The sequence below is a fragment of the Bombina bombina genome, chromosome 5 (genome assembly GCF_027579735.1).
Source record: "Bombina bombina isolate aBomBom1 chromosome 5, aBomBom1.pri, whole genome shotgun sequence".
NCBI classification, from domain to species: domain Eukaryota; kingdom Metazoa; phylum Chordata; class Amphibia; order Anura; family Bombinatoridae; genus Bombina; species Bombina bombina.
Window position 1 is genome coordinate 808998382 of NC_069503.1, and position 19866 is coordinate 809018247.

The following is a 19866-nucleotide window of genomic DNA, read 5'->3' on the forward strand; positions in this document are numbered from 1 at the left end:
ACATGATAATGTAGCCAGAAGAAAGGGCTTTGGGGTGATGGCAGAACCAGGTAAAACATTTATTTCGAAAGAAAGAAAGAGACATAAAAAATGAAGTTTAAAAAAAAAAAAAAAAAATTCTTCATGAGTGCTTAGATAAATTTGGTACAGTAAAATCCCTCAGTATGATCAACATATTTGCCTTGTGGTGAATCCTGAAATTTTAAATAACATGATTCGGGGGTATTTACAGTTTTACAAGATTTAAAAATAAGATATTATTAGTTAACTTAAAGAAAGAGCGAGGAGGTATATTTTATTGTAAATAGCACCTGAATTGCTGTGACAAAAATCACCCTGATTATATTGCAATGGAGTAAAAGGGTACTGATTCTCAGTAAGACTTTATCAGAGAGGAAATAAAAGCTTAGTGATGGAATAGCAACTACTGTGTAGATGATCAATACTTTTTTTTTACCAGAAATAGGCTAAACTGGTACTAATAGGAATTGGCCACTGTGTAAAAATTGACTGTAGCTTAACAGTCCATTAAAAAAAAAAAATAGAAAAAAAACAACTTTCTGACAGACATCAACATGGCTAAACAAGTGCATCATGGGGACTCTTACATGCATATTGGGTATGTATCTCAATAGCTTTGTTTGTAAGGAATCTTAGGATGAACATTTTTAAACTATAGTGCAATCATATATAATAATATTTAATATAATTGGCCTTTTAGCATAGAAGTACATTTTTAAATGTTATTTTTTTAGGTATCTGTTTTCAAACCTTTGAAAGTCTGTGTGTTCACAAGTAGTATTGGGAGAGTTACATATAACTGAAAACTAACACCTAGATTTAGAGTTTTGCGTTAGCCGTCCAAACCAGCGTTAAGGGGTCCTAACGCTGGTTTTGGCAGCCCGCTGCTATTTAGAGTCAGTCAGGAAAGGGTCTAACGCTCACTTTCCAGCCGTGACTTTTCCATACCACAGATCCCCTTACGCCAATTGCGTATCCTATCTTTTCAATGGGATCTTCCTAACGCTGGTATTTAGAGTCTTGGCTGAAATGAGCGTTAGAACTCTAACGACAAAACTCCAGCCGCAGAAAAAAGTCAGGAGTTAAGAGCTTTATGGGCTAATGCCGGTCCATATAGCTCTTAACTACTGTGCTCTAAAGTACACTAACACCCATAAACTACCTATGCACCCCTAAACCGAGGTCCCCCCACATCGCCGCCACTGTAATTACATTTTTTAACCCCTAATCTGCCGACCGCACACTGCCGCAACCTACATTATCCCTATGTACCCCTAATCTGCTGCCCCTAACATCGCCGACACCTACATAATATTTATTAACCCCTAATCTGCCCCCCCAACGTTGCCGCTACTTACCTACACTTATTAACCCCTAATCTGCCTAACGGACCTCGCCGCCACTATAATAAATGTATTAACCCCTAAACCGCCACACTCCCGCCTCAAAAACCCTATAATAAATAGTATTAACCCCTAATCTGCCCTCCCTAACATCGCTGACACCTAACTTCAAGTATTAACCCCTAATCTGCCGACTGGACCTCGCCGCTACTCTAATAAATGTATTAACCCCTAAAGCTAAGTCTAACCCTAACACCCCCCTAAGTTAAATATAATTTAAATCTAACGAAATAAAATAAATCTTATTAAATAAATTAATCCTATTTAAAGCTAAATACTTACCTGTAAAATAAACCCTAATATAGCTACAATATAACGAATAATTATATTGTAGCTATTTTAGGATTTATATTTATTTTACAGGCAACTTTGTATTTATTTTAACCAGGTACAATAGCTATTAAATAGTTAATAACTATTTAATAGCTACCTAGTTAAAATAATTACAAAATTACCTGTAAAATAAATCCTAACCTAAGTTACAATTAAACCTAACACTACACTATCAATAAATTAATTAAATAAACTACCTACAATTATCTACAATTAAATCAACTAAACTAAATTACAAAAAAAAAAAAACACTAAATTACAAAATAGCTATTGTACCTGGTTAAAATAAATACAAAGTTGCCTGTAAAATAAATATAAATCCTAAAATAGCTACAATATAATTATTCGTTATATTGTAGCTATATTAGGGTTTATTTTACAGGTAAGTATTTAGCTTTAAATAGGATTAATTTATTTAATAAGATTTATTTTATTTCGTTAGATTTAAATTATATTTAATTTAGGGGGTTTTAGGGTTAGGGTTAGACTTAGCTTTAGGGGTTAATCGGCAGATTAGGGGTTAATAAGTGTAGGTAGGTAGTGGCGACATTGGGGAGGCAGATTAGGGGTTAATAAATATAATATAGGGGTCTGCGATGTTAGGGGCAGCAGATTAGGGGTACATAGCTATAATGTAGGTTGCGGTGGTGTACGGGGCAGTAGATTAGGGGTTAATAATAAAATGCAGGGGGCAGCAGATTAGCGGTTAATAAGTGTAAGGTTAGGGGTGTTTAGACTCGGGGTACATGTTAGGGTGTTAGGTGCAGACTTAGGAAGTGTTTCCCCATAGGAAACAATGGGGCTGCGTTAGATGCTGAACGCTGCTTTTTTGCAGGTGTTCGTTTTTTTCCAGCTCAAACTGCCCCATTGTTTCCTATGGGGGAATCGTGCACGAGCACATTTTTTAAGCTGGCCGCGTCCGTAAGCAACGCTGGTATTGAGAGTTGAAGTGGCAGTAAATTATGTTCTACGCTCCCTTTTTGGAGCCTAACGCAGCCCTTCAGAGAACTCTCAATACCAGCGTTATTTAAAAGGTGCGGGGGGGAAAAAACATGCGTAGCTAATGCACCCCTTTGGCCGCAAAACTCTAAATCTAGCCGTAAGAGAGTAAATTTTATTTGTGACAAGAAATAAGATTGTATGTTTAAATGTGCATGGATGCATTTCGATTTTAAATTGAAGCGCTTTTGCAATATATTTCCATTGGCAAAATGCTTTTAGTAAAGTTATTACTATTTCAGTGGCATATGCACATATGTAATGTCTGATTACAACATCTGGATTCACACACCATGCCAACTCAGATTGCTGACCATGGTGTGTATTGCATCAGTGAAGACTTAATTTGTGTCATAGAAGCCACTACTGACTTTGAGAAGTTGGGTGTTTCAATGCTGGTGCACGGGGCAATCACAGTTTACTGTATGTGTATATGCTACTTAAAAACAGTAATACATTTTACTAGAAGCCTTTGTGCTGATGTACATTGCACATCTGAGTTTTGAATTGTTTAATGTGTGTGTGTAATATATATATATATATATATATATATATACATACACAAACACTTATACATTATACATCTCTTAAGTGAACATGTAAATTAAATATTGACCTGTGTATCAGTAAGTCAGATTGATTTAAATTTTCATTTTCCGCTTTGGCAAATACGGTACGAAGATGAATAATTACTGTTTGGCAGGTTTTGCTAGTAACGGTAAATGGAGCACCTGTAGATTATCATACCATAAATACAGCCCTTCCTTTGGAGAATGGACCAACTAAAATAAACATGTATTCAACACCACAATACAAATGGGAGCACACAGATGAAACTTCAGGTAAGATGATGGAATTACGTAGCCATATAACATTTGCTTTCGATTACATTACTAGAGTATGTTACGTCATTTTATCAGCATTAGATGATGTTCAAATGTAAAAACATTTCCCCCAGAAAATAAAGTTGCTTTAACTGTACTAATTCTAGGTAACTACAGAAATGTCTACAAAAAATCTACATTTACAATGGAAACATTTTATAATCCTTTTTGTTTCATTGCCTTTATTCCAAACATGGGGGTCGATTTATTATGCAGCGGATGCTGCATCGACGCCCCATCGTTTCTGGTCCACCAGAAATGGAAGTTAAGAAGCAGTGGTCATAAGACCGCTGCTCTTTAACTTCTCCTCCACCTTTTAGGTGGCGGACTGAAATCATTCCAATCCGATCCACTTAGCTTCCCCTTTTTAGAATAATTCCACCAGGGCAGACCCTGCGAGGGTCAGCGAGAAAATCACGTCTGAAATTGCGAGGTTTTGATCATCGGGCATGGCTGTTTTTTTTGTTTTTTAATTAACTTGCTTTAGCTTATGAAGAAAATATGCATCCCTGATCTTTAGGCTGTGTTTACTAAGACTTGTATTGCCAATTTATATACTATGACTCTATTCCCTCTATAATTGTGGACTATAACTATCAGTATTTTTTAATATCTTAATCTGATGTCACATCTATGAATATCTGATATTATATTAAATCGATATAAAACTGTTGTTTAAAAGTTGGGCTTTGTCCCATGAGGCAAAAAGCAATATCTGTAACCTGGGTGCTGCAAACAACCTACCCTGAGCTGGAGCAGTTTCAGGTTACAGAATTTGCTTTTTGGCCTCATAGGGAACATAGGACAAGCACAGTTTTTATTGAAAAGCAAGATTTTTTTAAAGGCCTTTTAAGAAATTTCTAGGTGTGATTTGGTGGTAATGTGGTATATAATTCTACAAATGAGCCACGTCCTCTTATGTTGTAATGAGTTTAACAGAATTGTATCAGTTTGAATAATAGTCTAGTAAACATTTTATTTAAAGTGAAGGTCAATTTTTTCTGCTCTCAGTACATCATGTTAAAGCTTATGTTATAAACATTAAAGTCGCTAACTTTATAAGTATAAATTATAATTCCTTTTAGAATAAAATTAATATATAATGTACCTTCGTTATCACGCGTTGCTCCGCCCATACAACACTTCCTTATTTTGATCCTCTGACGCCGCTTTGTTTATTACAAGCGGACTACGCTCGTGCACCCTTGTTTTGATTTGCAGTCCGCATGCGTATAGTTAGCTCAATAGCGCATGCGTTTCTTTCACGGCCGTAAGTTTGTATGCAATTGGCCAAAGAAATAACTAATTGATATGTTAGCCCCAATCGAGAATAAAAAAATAATGCCATAAAGAGTAATAGATAGATTGTAAGGTTGCCCAATTCGTTAGTTATCTGCTCTGCCTCTTCAATCTTACAGGTATATAACACAGCTAATTGCCGAGTATGCGAGTGAGCAATGCTGTGGATTCCAAGTGACAAGAATTCTGTGAGCGTACAACGCATGCGCGTAACATGGACGAGCATGCAGATGATGACGCAATATTTCCTTACACGCATGCGCGGAAGCTCTCAATGACGAAAATGAAAAGGGGCTGGACGCCACAGGGGTAGACAATAGATTGGAGTTAAACTCTGTCAATCAATAGAGGGTCGATGACGGGCAGAATATACCGCATAAACGGAGCGCATTCAACAGATCAAATTTACTACTTTTGATTTGATTTACTAAGTATTTGATGAATGAACATCATATTGAATTTTAAAAACATATTAGAAACTGATAAGCAGAAGCGCAGACTTGACCTTCACTTTAAAGTAATCAAAACTACAAATATGAACTTCTAAATAATTATTTTGTGTAACAAATTTATTTTAAACAATATTAACAACTGAAAAAAGGTAGACAATTAAAGTAACACTTACTTTTATTAACATTTTGTTTAGAGAAGTGTTTAGAGAATAATTAACCTATTTTCAATCAGAAAAGAAAGAAGAGGAAGAAGTTGAATCTGTGGAAGAAGTTTCTGAGATAAAAGAAAATGTGAAAGTTCATGTAATGGTGACAGTTTTTCAGTTTATTATGAAGCAAAGTTACATCTGTGCTCTCATTTCAATGATGGTATGTATGGCTGTGGTTATAGTTCATATTCATCTGTCATATTATGTTTAGTTGTTTATTTGAATTAGTATCAATGTTACCAGTTGCCTCATAGAGGCATATTTATCAAAGTGCGAGCGGACGTGATACGATGTAGCGTATCATGTCCGCTGCACATCGATAAATACCGACAGCATATGCTGTCGGCATTTATCATTGCACAAGCAGTTCACCAGAGCTGCTTGTGCAATACCGCCCCCTGCAGATTCACGGCCAACAGGGGTGTCAATCAACCCCATTGTATTCCATTCGGTTGATTTCTGTCCGCCGCCTCAGAGCAGGTGGACAAATTATGGAGCAGAGGGAAACAAGGAGCTTGATAATTTGGCCCCATAATGTATAAATCCAAATATTTAAAGGGAAATTAAACCCCAAAAAATGTTCTTTTGTTATTCAGAGAGAGCATGCAATTTTAAAAAGTTTACAATTTACTTCTATTATAAATGTTGCTACGTTCCCATGGTATTCCTTATTGAATCCAAACTAGAGTGTACAGCACCTAGGATTAATCAGATGCACGTGGAAACAGGGTGACTGCCATCCCTCTCTAATTCACAAACAAAAATCCACAGCACCATATGTACATATTAATTTGCTAAAACATCTTCCACAGGCACTTAATCATGCTCGTCATGAGCATGATTAAGGGATAACATCCCGGAACGTCACTTTTGTCTTGTAAGTTCCTGTGGAAGAGGTTTTAATAAATTTATATATGCATATGGTTCTGTGGATTTTTGTTTGTGTATTCTTTGTTGAAGAGATACCTAGGTAGGTGTCTGGAGCACTATATGGCAGGACATAAGTCCTGCCATTGAGTACTCTTGCAAATGGATAAAATTCTTGTAAAACTGCTGCTATATAATGCTCAAGACACATGCACACACGTAAAAAATTTCAACAAAGCTACAAAGAACATGAAGACAATTTGGTAATAGACCTATATTAGAAAGTTGTTTAAAATTGCATGTTTTTTCTAAATCATGAAAGAAAATGGTTGGGTCTCATATCCCTTTAATTAGCACACTATCAGCAAGATTACAAAAGACCTTCTTAAGTGCATATGTATTTTGTGACAAAGCCCAAACTTGAATTTTGACTTTACTGCCCCTTTAAATAATCATTGCCTTCTTTTAAATAATTCTTGTCCTGTATCATTCAACTTTATGGTTTTTGTTTTTTTCTTTTGTTGTAGTTATCATGAACTGTAAAATGATTGTCATTAGTTCTAATTGTATTGTTTTCTATTTCTGGAGGCTTGGAGTATTACATACCACAGCTGGCTAACCTTTGTGCTACTGATTTGGTCATGTGCTCTATGGATGATTCGTGATCGGAGGAAGTATGCCATGATTAGTTCACCATTCATGGTCATTTATGGAAATTTGCTACTAATCTTACAGTATATTTGGAGCATAAACTTACCAACAGAACTGAAAGATGTTCCCCAGTTACTAAAACGGAAGGAACCCGATGAACTTGCATCAAAGGTATTCAATTTGAATGAGCAAAATATTCACTTAATTCTAAACATAAACTATTATTAAAAAGTGCTAAAAAATATTCCTCAGTTACTGTAATACTTATTTAGTATTTGTTAGTGACCTTACTTTCCTTTTACAGCTTACACTTTTAGACACAAACATTACATGAGAATAATATTATATCATTAGAAATAGATTTAAAAATGATACAGACGGTGTGAGTCAGTCAATGTTATAAACAAACTAATGGTTAGTGGTACTTTGCAGTATAATTCCCCTCAGCAAAGATGTTTTGCTTTTGCAAATAAACACCAGTTCGGATCCAGATCAACATAATTTAAATAAATAATTTAAATATTTTAAAGAATATGAGCAGATCGTTGTTGCCTGTTCGCTTTAGACATTTCTGAGTAATGATTATATATATAAATAAACCATTCTTTATACAAAAATAAAGAGTAAGCCAACTACTCACAAAAAGCAGACTCTAAAGAAATATCTTTTTTTAGGTCAGATGGTTCAGAAGCCCCCAAAAATAACATCTACCTGAGTTTCAAATTAATGACCATTGTCTGACAGTAACACACCTCATTTCACCTTACTCTTGTGAACCACTCTAACGTTGTTATTATTCTGTGTAATGTAACTCATATTTACATAGTTCAAATTAAAAAAAAACTGCACTAGGCGAGACTTACATTTGTGCCATAGTTATATTCTGAATCTGTACCACCTGCCTACCAACAAGCTTATCCATTCTTACCTATTCATCAATCTGCCCATTGAGAGAGTTACCCTACATTAGGGCACAGATATTGTGGGGTTGCCCTACACTGGTGTAACCTCAGCACACATGTTTTTTTTTGTTTTATTTGAGGATACACTAGCCTGTATCATCAGTGCATTTATGCTGAAGTTTCACTGAATCAAGAATTTATTCTTCTCAGAAAAAAATAATATACTGGAGAGAGACTATTAAATAGCAAGAGGCATCTTTTAGCAAAATGGATTGAAAGGGCTATAATAATTGAACAAATGACCTGCTCTTATTCATTAGAGCATATTACTGTAATACTAGCAACCTTTTACTACTGTGCGTTTAACCTTTGCAACGGGGTTAAACACAGAATAAGTGTACCACTCAGCACTTGCAGAGCACTGCTGGTCCCGATTGGAAACTGCCGCTAATCCAATCAGCAGCACTAGTCACACAACTCAGCTATGTAACTAGAGCTGCTGATTGGTGCAGCTTCCACCCTGGACCAGCAGTGCTATGTGGGTCCCGAGCGGTATTTCTACTGTGTGTTTAATCCCTTTGCTGGGGTTAAACACTCAGTAGCGCAGAGTCGCTGGTCTTACAATTACATGTGCTAACGTATTTTCTATTATGGCCTTTACTGTAAGGAATAGACAGTACTGGTACAATTATGGAAAACTGATTCAAATGTTTTTTTTTAATATAGATCATTTTCACAGTCACTTTCTGGCTTTTGCTCAGACAACACCTTACTGAGCAAAAGGCATTAAAAGTAAAAGAAGCAACCTTGTCAGAAATAAAAGTTGGAAGTGAAGAAAAAGGTAAGAAAAGAAAATCATAAAGATTTCATGTTTGGCACGTGCCTAACATGTTACATTATGTTTTCACCATAGACTATATTAGTAACAAATGATTTGGTTTTGTTGTATGACTCTGAGTAAATCTCAATCCATTGTCATAAGTAAATGCTTTCCAGGTTACATCATGAATACCATATGTGTTATACTCATACTGCCAGAGGATATAACGCACACCTGTGCTATTGTATGTGCAATTCTGTTCTCACACTGATCTATGGGGTGTGCTTGTTCCTAATCAGAAAGTACATTTCATGTATAGTATTATATCTGTATTGTTATGGAGTCAATTTCAAAAGCAGCCTTCTTGTTTTATTTATAGTGTACTAAAAATATTTTTTCTTGTTAATTCTGGCATCTTGTTTCTATGTGAACACATAAATATTATTGTCATAAAACAATTGAAAGTAAAGCTATGTTTCATGCAACAAAGTCCTATAATGTTATATGGTCAATAAATTGTGTTTTAAGTGTTCAAAGCTTAAAGCTATAAGCTATATGAAGCTCAAATAATAAAATGATTTAGGGCCAGATTACGCATGAAGCGCAAATGTTGTGCTCAAGCGATATCGGGTTTTGGCGTTTGTTTGTGCGCAGGTTAAAATTGTGTTCGTATTACAATTTTAAAGTAAACGCGATCGATTGAGCGCAAATTCAAGTTATCACTCAATGGATTATAGCGTATCCTCAGAGTTGTGGTTAACTGTTTTCGTGAAACAAAGAAGTATCACAAAACACATAAAAAATACATTACAAAGTACAGTTACACTCATAACAACACCATCTAATAAAAAAATATTTTTTAAACAATATTGCACACAAAAGTTATAAGGGCTCAAAGATTTGAGGTTTCATGTGTATATACAGGGAGTGCAGAATTATTAGGCAAGTTGTATTTTTGAGGATTAATTTTATTATTGAACAACAACCATGTTCTTAATGAACCCAAAAAACTCATTAATATCAAAGCTGAATAGTTTTGGAAGTAGTTTTTAGTTTGTTTTTAGTTATAGCTATTTTAGGGGGATATCTGTGTGTGCAGGTGACTATTACTGTGCATAATTATTAGGCAACTTAACAAAAAACAAATATATACCCATTTCAATTATTTATTTTTACCATTGAAACCAATATAACATTCACAAATATACATTTCTGACATTCAAAAACAAAACAAAAACAAATCAGTGACCAATATAACCACCTTTCTTTGCAAGGACACTCAAAAGCCTGCCATCCATGGATTCTGTCAGTGTTTTAATCTGTTCACCATCAACATTGCGTGCAGCAGCAACCACAGCCTCCCAGACACTGTTCAGAGAGGTGTACTGTTTTCCCTTCTTGTAAATCTCACATTTGATGATGGACCACAGGTTCTCAATGGGGTTCAGATCAGGTGAACAAGGAGGCCATGTCATTAGATTTTCTTCTTTTATACCCTTTCTTGCCAGCCACGCTGTGGAGTACTTGGACGCGTGTGATGGAGCATTGTCCTGCATGAAAATCATGTTTTTCTTGAAGGATGCAGACTTATTCCTGTACCACTGCTTGAAGAAGGTGTCTTCCAAAAACTGGCAGTAGGACTGGGAGTTGAGCTTGACTCCATCCTCAACCCGAAAAGGCCCCACAAGCTCATCTTTGATGATACCAGCCCAAACCAGTACTCCACCTCCACCTTGCTGGCGTCTGAGTCGGACTGGAGCTCTCTGCCCTTTACCAATCCAGCCACGGGCCCATCCATCTGGCCCATCAAGACTCACTCTCATTTCATCAGTCCATAAAACCTTAGAAAAATCAGTCTTGAGATATTTCTTGGCCCAGTCTTGACGTTTCAGCTTGTGTGTCTTGTTCAGTGGTGGTCGTCTTTCAGCCTTTCTTACCTTGGCCATGTCTCTGAGTATTGCACACCTTGTGCTTTTGGGCACTCCAGTGATGTTGCAGCTCTGAAATATGGCCAAACTGGTGGCAAGTGGCATCTTGGCAGCTGCACGCTTGACTTTTCTCAGTTCATGGGCAGTTATTTTGCGCCTTGGTTTTTCCACACGCTTCTTGCGACCCTGTTGACTATTTTGAATGAAACGCTTGATTGTTCGATGATCACGCTTCAGAAGCTTTGCAATTTTAAGAGTGCTGCATCCCTCTGCAAGATATCTCACTATTTTTGACTTTTCTGAGCCTGTCAAGTCCTTCTTTTGACCCATTTTACCAAAGGAAAGGAAGTTGCCTAATAATTATGCACACCTGATATAGGGTGTTGATGTCATTAGACCACACCCCTTCTCATTACAGAGATGCACATCACCTAATATGCTTAATTGGTAGTAGGCTTTCGAGCCTATACAGCTTGGAGTAAGACAACATGCATAAAGAGGATGATGTGGTCAAAATACTAATTTGCCTAATAATTCTGCACTCCCTGTATGTATTTACAGATGTATAAAGACATATAAACACAGAAATACATATGTATACATATATGGATATATATATATATATGGATATATATATATATATATATATATATATATATATATATATATATATATATATATATGCACTGGAGCTTTTTGCAGTTAAGTAGATGAAAACATGTAAAATCATATTTATGCAATATTCATATGTAATAAAGTGTTATATTGTGTATTTACTGTAAATATTTCACATTCCAATGTTCTGCACATAGCAGAAAATGTTCTACGTATTTGTAAAAATATATTCCTATATATATCTTTATATATCTATACCTATATATAAAATCATCTATATATATAGGTATAGATATACACTGCTCAGCATAAATGCGTACACCCCAACAGATTTGTCAGACAACCTTTACTTACCTTTCAGAAACAACATATTCTATGGGACACTATACTATAAAATACTCACACAAATGTGGACCATTGATTGCAACCAAGATTTGTTAATTTGCACCCGCAGCAAAGTATTTTCCCTAACAAATTCATTCAAGACGATGTTGCAAAAATGAATACACCCCAATGAAAGTCATAGGAGCATAGCTAAATGTCTGACAACAAATTCCTAATTAACAAGAATTCAACTACAGATGAGTCTAATTATTCATTAAACAGGTTTCCAGCAGAAGGGCATTACTTACCAAAGAAAACACCTTCCCATGTCATGCTGTCAGCAATGGCACCACATGGAAGAGAAATGTCACAAGGCCGGAGAAATAAAATCATTTCTTTACATAAGAAAGGTGAAGGCGGGGGGCGTGTCCATACAGCGTTCATGGTAGGACGCACATTCTGTGAGCTCTGATAGAATCTTCATTAATCCGCCGATTTTGGAGACTTTACAGCGACCCATTTATCACCACACTGCAGGATACATCTGCTTTATCTTCAGGGGTAATGTATTGTCTTGGATCCGCTGTTTTTATGAACTTGGAGCTACAGATCGGAAAGATAAGGCCTAGGGCGGCGGCCCACTATTAAGCCACAACTCCCCCCCCCCCCGGCCTCACCGGGTTACCAGTGCTGGCAGATATTATCTGCCTTACTGAATGCTTCACCCACAATACCGGATAAAACAATCTTTTATTGACAAGATCACAGACCAACCACCAAGAAATTCTCAACTTTTAAACTATTGGAAAGTATCAATATGGCGACCGCATGGGAGATAAACTCACTGCAAGCATTGGATCAGCGCTTTGCTAAAATAGAGCGCCTACTATTCAGCCTATACCAAAAATCCCTGCCTAGGGCTTTTCTGGAGAATGCTGAACCATTAACACAAAGTATGCCTGAAGGGGATTATGAAATTGGTGTTGCAAATGTGAATAACCAGAATGCGCAACCTGCCTCAAAGAAAGCACATTCTCCCCCATATAAACCTTCTACTGAAGCTGAGGCCTTGGGGCATGTTACAAGCACCCGGGAGGATCTGGCTACTTATCCCTCTGATTGTTTGAGTCTCTCGGTTTCAAGTGTTACAGCGCGGTCCAGCCCCAGGCTACAGCCTACAGTGACTCAGGGCACAGCTAAAGGAAGCAGGGGCACATCGGAGGATACAGCCGAACTAGAGTCTCACTATTTAATTGACACAGTATATCCCCAGGCTACAGATGATACACCCAGAATAATGATAACCTCTGTGAAAGAAGAGCTCCTGGTCTCCTTCATTAACGCACACGACCATATTCTCCCAGAGGGGATCACTTTGTGGTGCCAGCTGGACTTCCTTGTCGATGCCGCTCCTTTGACAAGACGCATATCTACCATTGTAAGTTGTATAGGCACTCTGCTTATGGGACTTAGCTGCGGATGAGTTCGGGACGTTGGGTATTTCCCATTTATCATGGTTTACTGTCCCTATCTTATTAAATTATGCCCTGAAGATGACAGGGAGGGCATAGGATAATAGCACAAACTCAGACTGCCATTTTGCCCTCTCTCTCCCTCTGCATTCGGACCGCCACTTTCAAATGTTTATTCTTGACAGTCCGTATTATAATACCTATGTAGGGTTTGAGGGGGCATGATATGATTAGCTCTAGTGTGGTGGATAATGGTTAAAGGCATGGATGTGAGTTCATTGACATAATGTTCACAAAACGTTAATCTGTGTATCATTTCTTGACAAGAGCTTAACATTTACCCATAGACACACGTAGCAGAACTACATCTCTTTAAATGACTCAATATGCAATCATTTCAACCTCATCCTTCAACTGATTTTATAGTTTTGTTAAACATACTCCTCTATACAGATAATTCTTAACATTAGCTGGTCATGTTTAATTATCAAACAAGAATGCAGGCACTTTCATCAAACTAGATTCCTGATTTCTGTTTTTTGCAGCTTTGTCCCTGTTATAGTTATACATATGTTTTCCACCCTAAGTTCTACTTGATCTTTCTAATAAGGAGCACACCCCACAAACTTGGTATCACTAGTTCATTTGTATTCTGCAAGTTCTGTGATGGGAACCGGTGTTCTTTGTTATGTTTATTTTTCTTTCCATTGTTTTATGTTACATAATGACCCTTTGCTTAGCATAATGAACGCAACTCAAAGGTCCAAGAGTGACCGAGATAAATTAGAAAGGGGAAAATGGGGTCTAACATGTAGTAAGTACAATTATGATTTTTACAGCTATTTTATTAATATAGAACATGTACATTGTTTTTCATTACTACTATTTTTGTTATGTGATGGTAATTCATATGATAATGTAAAGAACGTTTATCTTTTTATCTGTACCGTCTTCAAAAACTAAATAAAGCTCTTTTGAACCCCCCCCCCAAAAAAAAAAAAAAAGAAAGGTGAAGGCTACAAGAAGATCCTCAAAGGTTTACTTATCAGTCAGAATACTGTAGCAAAAGTGATACAAAAATGTAACAAAGATGGAATTGCAACCATCTCACAGAGACGTCCAGGCAGGCCGTCCACGGAAGTTAACACCTCGATAGGAGCGTCTTCTGATGAGAAGAAAATTGCCATGCAAGTTCACTGCAGTTGACCAAAGAAGAAGAAAGCCAAAGTGGGGTGATTGTTGCCCATGACACAATACAGTGTACACTGCAGAGGAATGGCATGCATGGGTGTCGTCTACGAAGGAAGCTTCTCCTAAAGCCCATGCACAAAAAAGACTGCCTAGAATTTGCCAGCACACATCCTGAAAAAAAAGAAGACTACTGGGACTCTGTACTCTAGAGTGATGAGACCAAGATAAATGTTTTTGGAACTGATGGCTTCAAAACTGTATGGTGTCGCAAAGGTGAGGAGTACAATGAAAAATGCATGGTGCCTACAGTGAAACATGTTGGTGGCAGTGTCCTTCTGTGGGGCTGCATGAGTGCTGCTGGTGTCTGGGAGCTGCATTTCATTGATGGTATCATGAATTCACAGATGAACTGCTCTATATTGAAAGAGAAGATGCTACCATCACTCTTTGCCCTTGGTCGCAGTGCAGTTTTTCCAACATGACAATGTTCCAAAACACACATCTAAGGCCACTGTTGCATTTCTAAAGAAGAACAGGGTGAAAGTGATGCAGTGGCCAAGTATGTCTCCTGATCTGAACCCAATCGAACACCTATGGGGAATTCTGAAGAGACAAGTGGAGCATCACTCTCCATCCAGCATCCAGGCTCTAAAAGAGGTAATTCTTGAAGAATGGAAAAAGATAGATGTTGCAATATGTTGCAAACTTGTTCACTTGGTGCTCTCCTTACAAATCATGGAGGTCATACACAATTCTAGATGTTGTAGTTTTTATTGTGGGGTGTATTCAATTGTGCATCACCTACTTTGAGTAAACCTGAAGATTTTGTAATCTAAGTTATATTATTAACCTTACTTTCATGTAATGAGCTAAACAAATGTTCTATAAAGCTCAGTTTTGTCAAAATTCTGGAAATTGTTCTTGCGTTCATTGATATATTGATTAAAATCTTACTTTACAAAATGGGTGTACTTATTTATGCTGAGCACTGTTTATTGTACCAAAATACCATCAGATATATATATATATATATATATATATATATATATATATATATATATATAAATATGTATTTATGAATAAATAGAACATATTCTGCTATGTGCAGAACATTGGAATGTGAAATATTCATATTTTCATGTTGCGTTAGCGCACATGAGAATATGCAATCGGGTTTGCGTTCGAGTATAGTGTTAGCTTTTTTTCCACTTTTTTGCTCCATTGACTTCTATGGGAGAATAGGTTATCTTGTGCGCAGTTTTGTAAGTTCGACTTTTTGCATGCGTCAGGTTAGCACGAGTTCGAAAACTTTTTATTTTCAATGCGCAAAATGTTTACTTCTAGTTCAATTAGCGCTCTAGCAAAAGCGTTAAATAACGCTACGCTCATAACCAGGGTTAAAAATGAATTGTGCATGGTTGCATTAAAATTTTTAAAAGATGCATTTTTGCAATATTATTCCATGATCAAAAATACTTCTACTAGAAGTTACTGTTTTTCAGCAACATAAGCTCATATTCTATGAGTTCCCTGTGCACCAGTATTCAAACACCACATCTTTTAAGAGAGTCAGCAGTTACTTGTATGACACAAATTAATTCTTCCTTGATGTCATACACATCACTGCCAGCTCCCTGAGCATGCATGGTGTATTAATAATGATCCTCTAGTCATATGTACAGTAGTATATGTGCTTTTGAAACAGTAATAACTTTTACTAGAAGCATTTTTTCTAATGGAAGTATATTTCAAATTCCTTCTTTTTAAATTAAAATTCATTCATGCAGATTTCAATGTTGACTTTTCTATCCTTATAATGCAATGTTTTTGTAGAACAAAAGTTAACATTCAAATATCAAATATTAATATACAAAATTTTAATTTTAATCATGAATGTTCAAATGAAACATTCAACTATTAAATTCAAATCTCAGTTCCCATAGACATCTGTGAGAATTACCTACTGGAGCATAGCTAAACACATCTGGTAAGCCAATAACAAGTGGCATATGTGCATAGCCACCAATCAGCAGCTAGCTCTTAGTGGTTCATTCTTGCTTTTCATTCTACCTACATTTGTTCTCCAACAAAGTATACCAAGAGAGCTATTTGATAATAGTAGCAAATTGAAGAATCTCTTAAAATTGCATGCTATATCAGATTCATAGTAGTTTAACCTTGACTCACGTAAAGACATAGAATTTGATGTAAGATAAGAACCAAAATGGCCCATGAAGTCTACTCATATTATATGTTACTTATTTCTTAGGATAGCATTATGCGTGTCCCAAGCATTTTTTTAATTCTTTTATAGTCCTTACCATCTCTATTAGAAGTTTATTCCATGAATACACCACCCTTTCTGTAAAAAAATGCTTCTTCACATTTCTCCTAAATCTGCTGCCCTCAACCTTAAGATTGTGGCTCCTTGTTTTGGTATTTTGTTTTTGTTTTTTTAAATGCTGTCAGCTTCCACTTCATTAAATCCCTTTATATATTTTCCTTATCTCCTCTAAACTATACATGTTTAGATGCTTAGATCATGGAGTCTTTCTTTGTATGTTTTATATTTTAGACCATTTACCATTTTAGTAGCCATCCTTTGAACAGTTTCCAGTTTATTTATATTCTTCTAGAGATATGGTCAATTTATCAAGCTCCGTATGAAGCTTGATGCCCCGTGTTTCCGGCGGGCCTTCATGCTTGCCGAAAACAGAAGTTATGAATCAGCTGTCTAAAGACCGCTGCTCCATAACCTGTCCACCTGCTCTGAGGCGGGGGACAGATATCAACCCGATCAAATACGATTGGGTTGATTGACACCCCCTGCTAGCGGAATCTGCAGGGGGAGGCATTGCAATGATAAATGCCGACAGCGTATGCTGTCTGCATTTATCGATGTGTGGCAGACATGATACGCTACATCATATAATGTCCGCTCGTACATTAAGAAATTGACCCCTTACTCTCCAGGACTGTACATAATATTCAAGATGAGGCCTAACTACTGCTTTGTAAAGGGGCATAAGGACCTTGCTATTGCTGCTGCTAATACATCTCACCTTCTGCACTACTGTACTAATACATCTCACCTTCTGCACTACTGTATTGTCTGACACATTTTAAATAATTTGTAATAATAATTCCTAAGTCCAGTTCCTCTTTAGTTAGTCAGTAATGTACCACTGAGACTGTCATTGGACTTTGGTTTTTGGATCCTATATACATAGCTTTGCTCTTAGTAATATTACATTTTAAATCCCATTTATTTGCCTTGTCCTCCAGTTTTTTTAATATAACTGTTCATTTGATCCACCTCTCCTGGAACATGGACTCTGTTTCCATTGTTTGTATCATCAGCAAACAAGCAAACCTTCCACTGAAACTCTTCTAATATCACTGATGAACATGTTAAACAAAACAAGCCCAAGAACTGATCCTTGAGGAACACCACTAATATCTGACCCCTTATGTCCCTTTAATCCTTTGGTTGTTCTAATATTCATATCAAAATGCAGATTTTGCCAGTTGTTATATTATGAAGTTTCTATTGGCAATACCGACATTTTATAAACAATATTGTTATGGTAACATGTTCTTAAAATATTTGGAGACAGAACATTTAAATGTTGATTCTCTTATATGTCACTGTAAGACTATAGCAATCAGTATTTAAAAATATTTGAATGATATTTTAAAATATTCAAATTTTAGTTTACTTTTTGTTAAATGTAATATTCATATTTTAACATCTGACATATTGGTGTTAAGGTTTGCTCTATAGAATTATTAAATATTAGAATGGCAGAATATATGTCAAGGGAAACATTTGTTATGATATTTCAAATGCTTGTTCAGATATACTGATCTATTAGTACAATCCATCCCATGTATTAATAAAAGCCAATAAAACAACTTCTATTAATTTAATAGAAGAAGTGCAGGAACCGGAGGAGGAAGAGGATGACAATGATATCATGAAAGTCTTGGGAAATATGGTCATGGCAATGTTTGTGAAATACTGGATTTATGTGTGCGGGGGCATGTTCTTTTTCGTCAGCTTTGAGGGAAAAATCGTTATGTACAAAATTATCTATATGATGCTCTTCCTATTCTGTGTAGCTCTATATCAGGTAAGAATAATGCTTATTTAAATTCTATTTTTATTTCTGTTACAATATCTAAAACAAAATGTCATTATTAAATTAAATATGATAAATTTGAGTTCTAAGTAAGATATTTTTTCCCTTTATTACAATTGTTTTCAACTATTTTTAATTAGAACAAAATCAAAGTATTGCAATTGTTTTCTTCTTCAAAATCAAAGTATAGAATTATCTATGCTGTAGACATATCCCCTAGGCCTGTACCTCAATCTCCCTGTATTTCACAATGATTTTAAAATATATGCCTTTTAATGTGTTCTTGAGCAAACTTCTCGATTCCTATAAAATGTAATTCTTATATTATAGGTACACTATGAATGGTGGAGAAGAATTTTAAAGTATTTTTGGATGTCTGTAGTTGTTTACACCATGTTGGTGCTTATATTAATTTATACTTACCAGTTTGAATCATTTCCTCCACTTTGGATGAATATGACTGGATTGGACAAAGAAAAGTAAGTTATTGTTAGAGATTAGGTAAAAATGTCTTGTGCTATTGCTGAATGGTTCATCAGACAATAGAACACTTGTTCCTAGTCACAGGTCTGAATATAAATTTATTAGTATGATTTGTGATTGAACAAAGTTGGAAGTTGACTTTATTCATACACTTCTCAGTGCACTTAGTTTATAAGTTTTATCTATTATGCTAATGCATAAAATATGTTTTTTGCAAACTTAATTACAGTTTGTTTTTTATTCAGAGACGCATTGTAAATTTTGACATTTTGGATATGTAAAAAAAGTTTGTGTCTCAAAAGAGGTCCACAGCAGTTTGCAACTGTGCAGAATATAGCTCAGTCCATTTTATATAATCTATGGAAGTAAACTTAAAACTAGTTTTTTATTAAATATGTAATGATGACAATCTGCAATGTGTTATATATTTAATTTTGTGTGTTTGCAGAGAAAAACAATTACAAAGGTACATAGAGTTGGATGAAAGTTAAGAGCAAACATATTGGCCATATGCAATTAAACATGATGCGAATACCCAAGCTCAACTTATGCATTGTGCTATTTTACTAGGGCTTTAACAAAGAGATACATATATACACATGTCTACATTTGTATATGTATGTATGTATGTATGTATATATATATATATATATATATATATATATATATATATATATATGTGTATATATGTATTTACAGAGATATATACACATATAAACACATAAATACATATGCACACACATATAAACATATATAAGTGCATTGGTTCCCTTTTCAGTCAAGTAGCTGAAAACATGAAAAATCATATTAATGTAATATTTTATAAAGTGTTTAACTGCATATTTTCTGTAAATATTGTACATTTTAATGC

The 19866-nt window shown here is 35.7% G+C and overlaps 1 protein-coding gene across 1 annotated transcript in view; it reads left to right on the forward strand.

The window, feature by feature from the left end:
- Positions 1 to 19866, forward strand: part of PIEZO2 (piezo type mechanosensitive ion channel component 2) — a 655528-nt gene that overhangs the window by 456112 nt on the left and 179550 nt on the right. Inside the window, exons 12-17 of the mRNA XM_053714912.1 lie at positions 3460 to 3598; positions 5624 to 5760; positions 7056 to 7289; positions 8747 to 8861; positions 18304 to 18503; positions 18843 to 18991. Of these exons, the coding sequence (XP_053570887.1) occupies positions 3460 to 3598; positions 5624 to 5760; positions 7056 to 7289; positions 8747 to 8861; positions 18304 to 18503; positions 18843 to 18991 (974 nt within the window). The remainder of the gene's footprint in view (positions 1 to 3459; positions 3599 to 5623; positions 5761 to 7055; positions 7290 to 8746; positions 8862 to 18303; positions 18504 to 18842; positions 18992 to 19866) is intronic.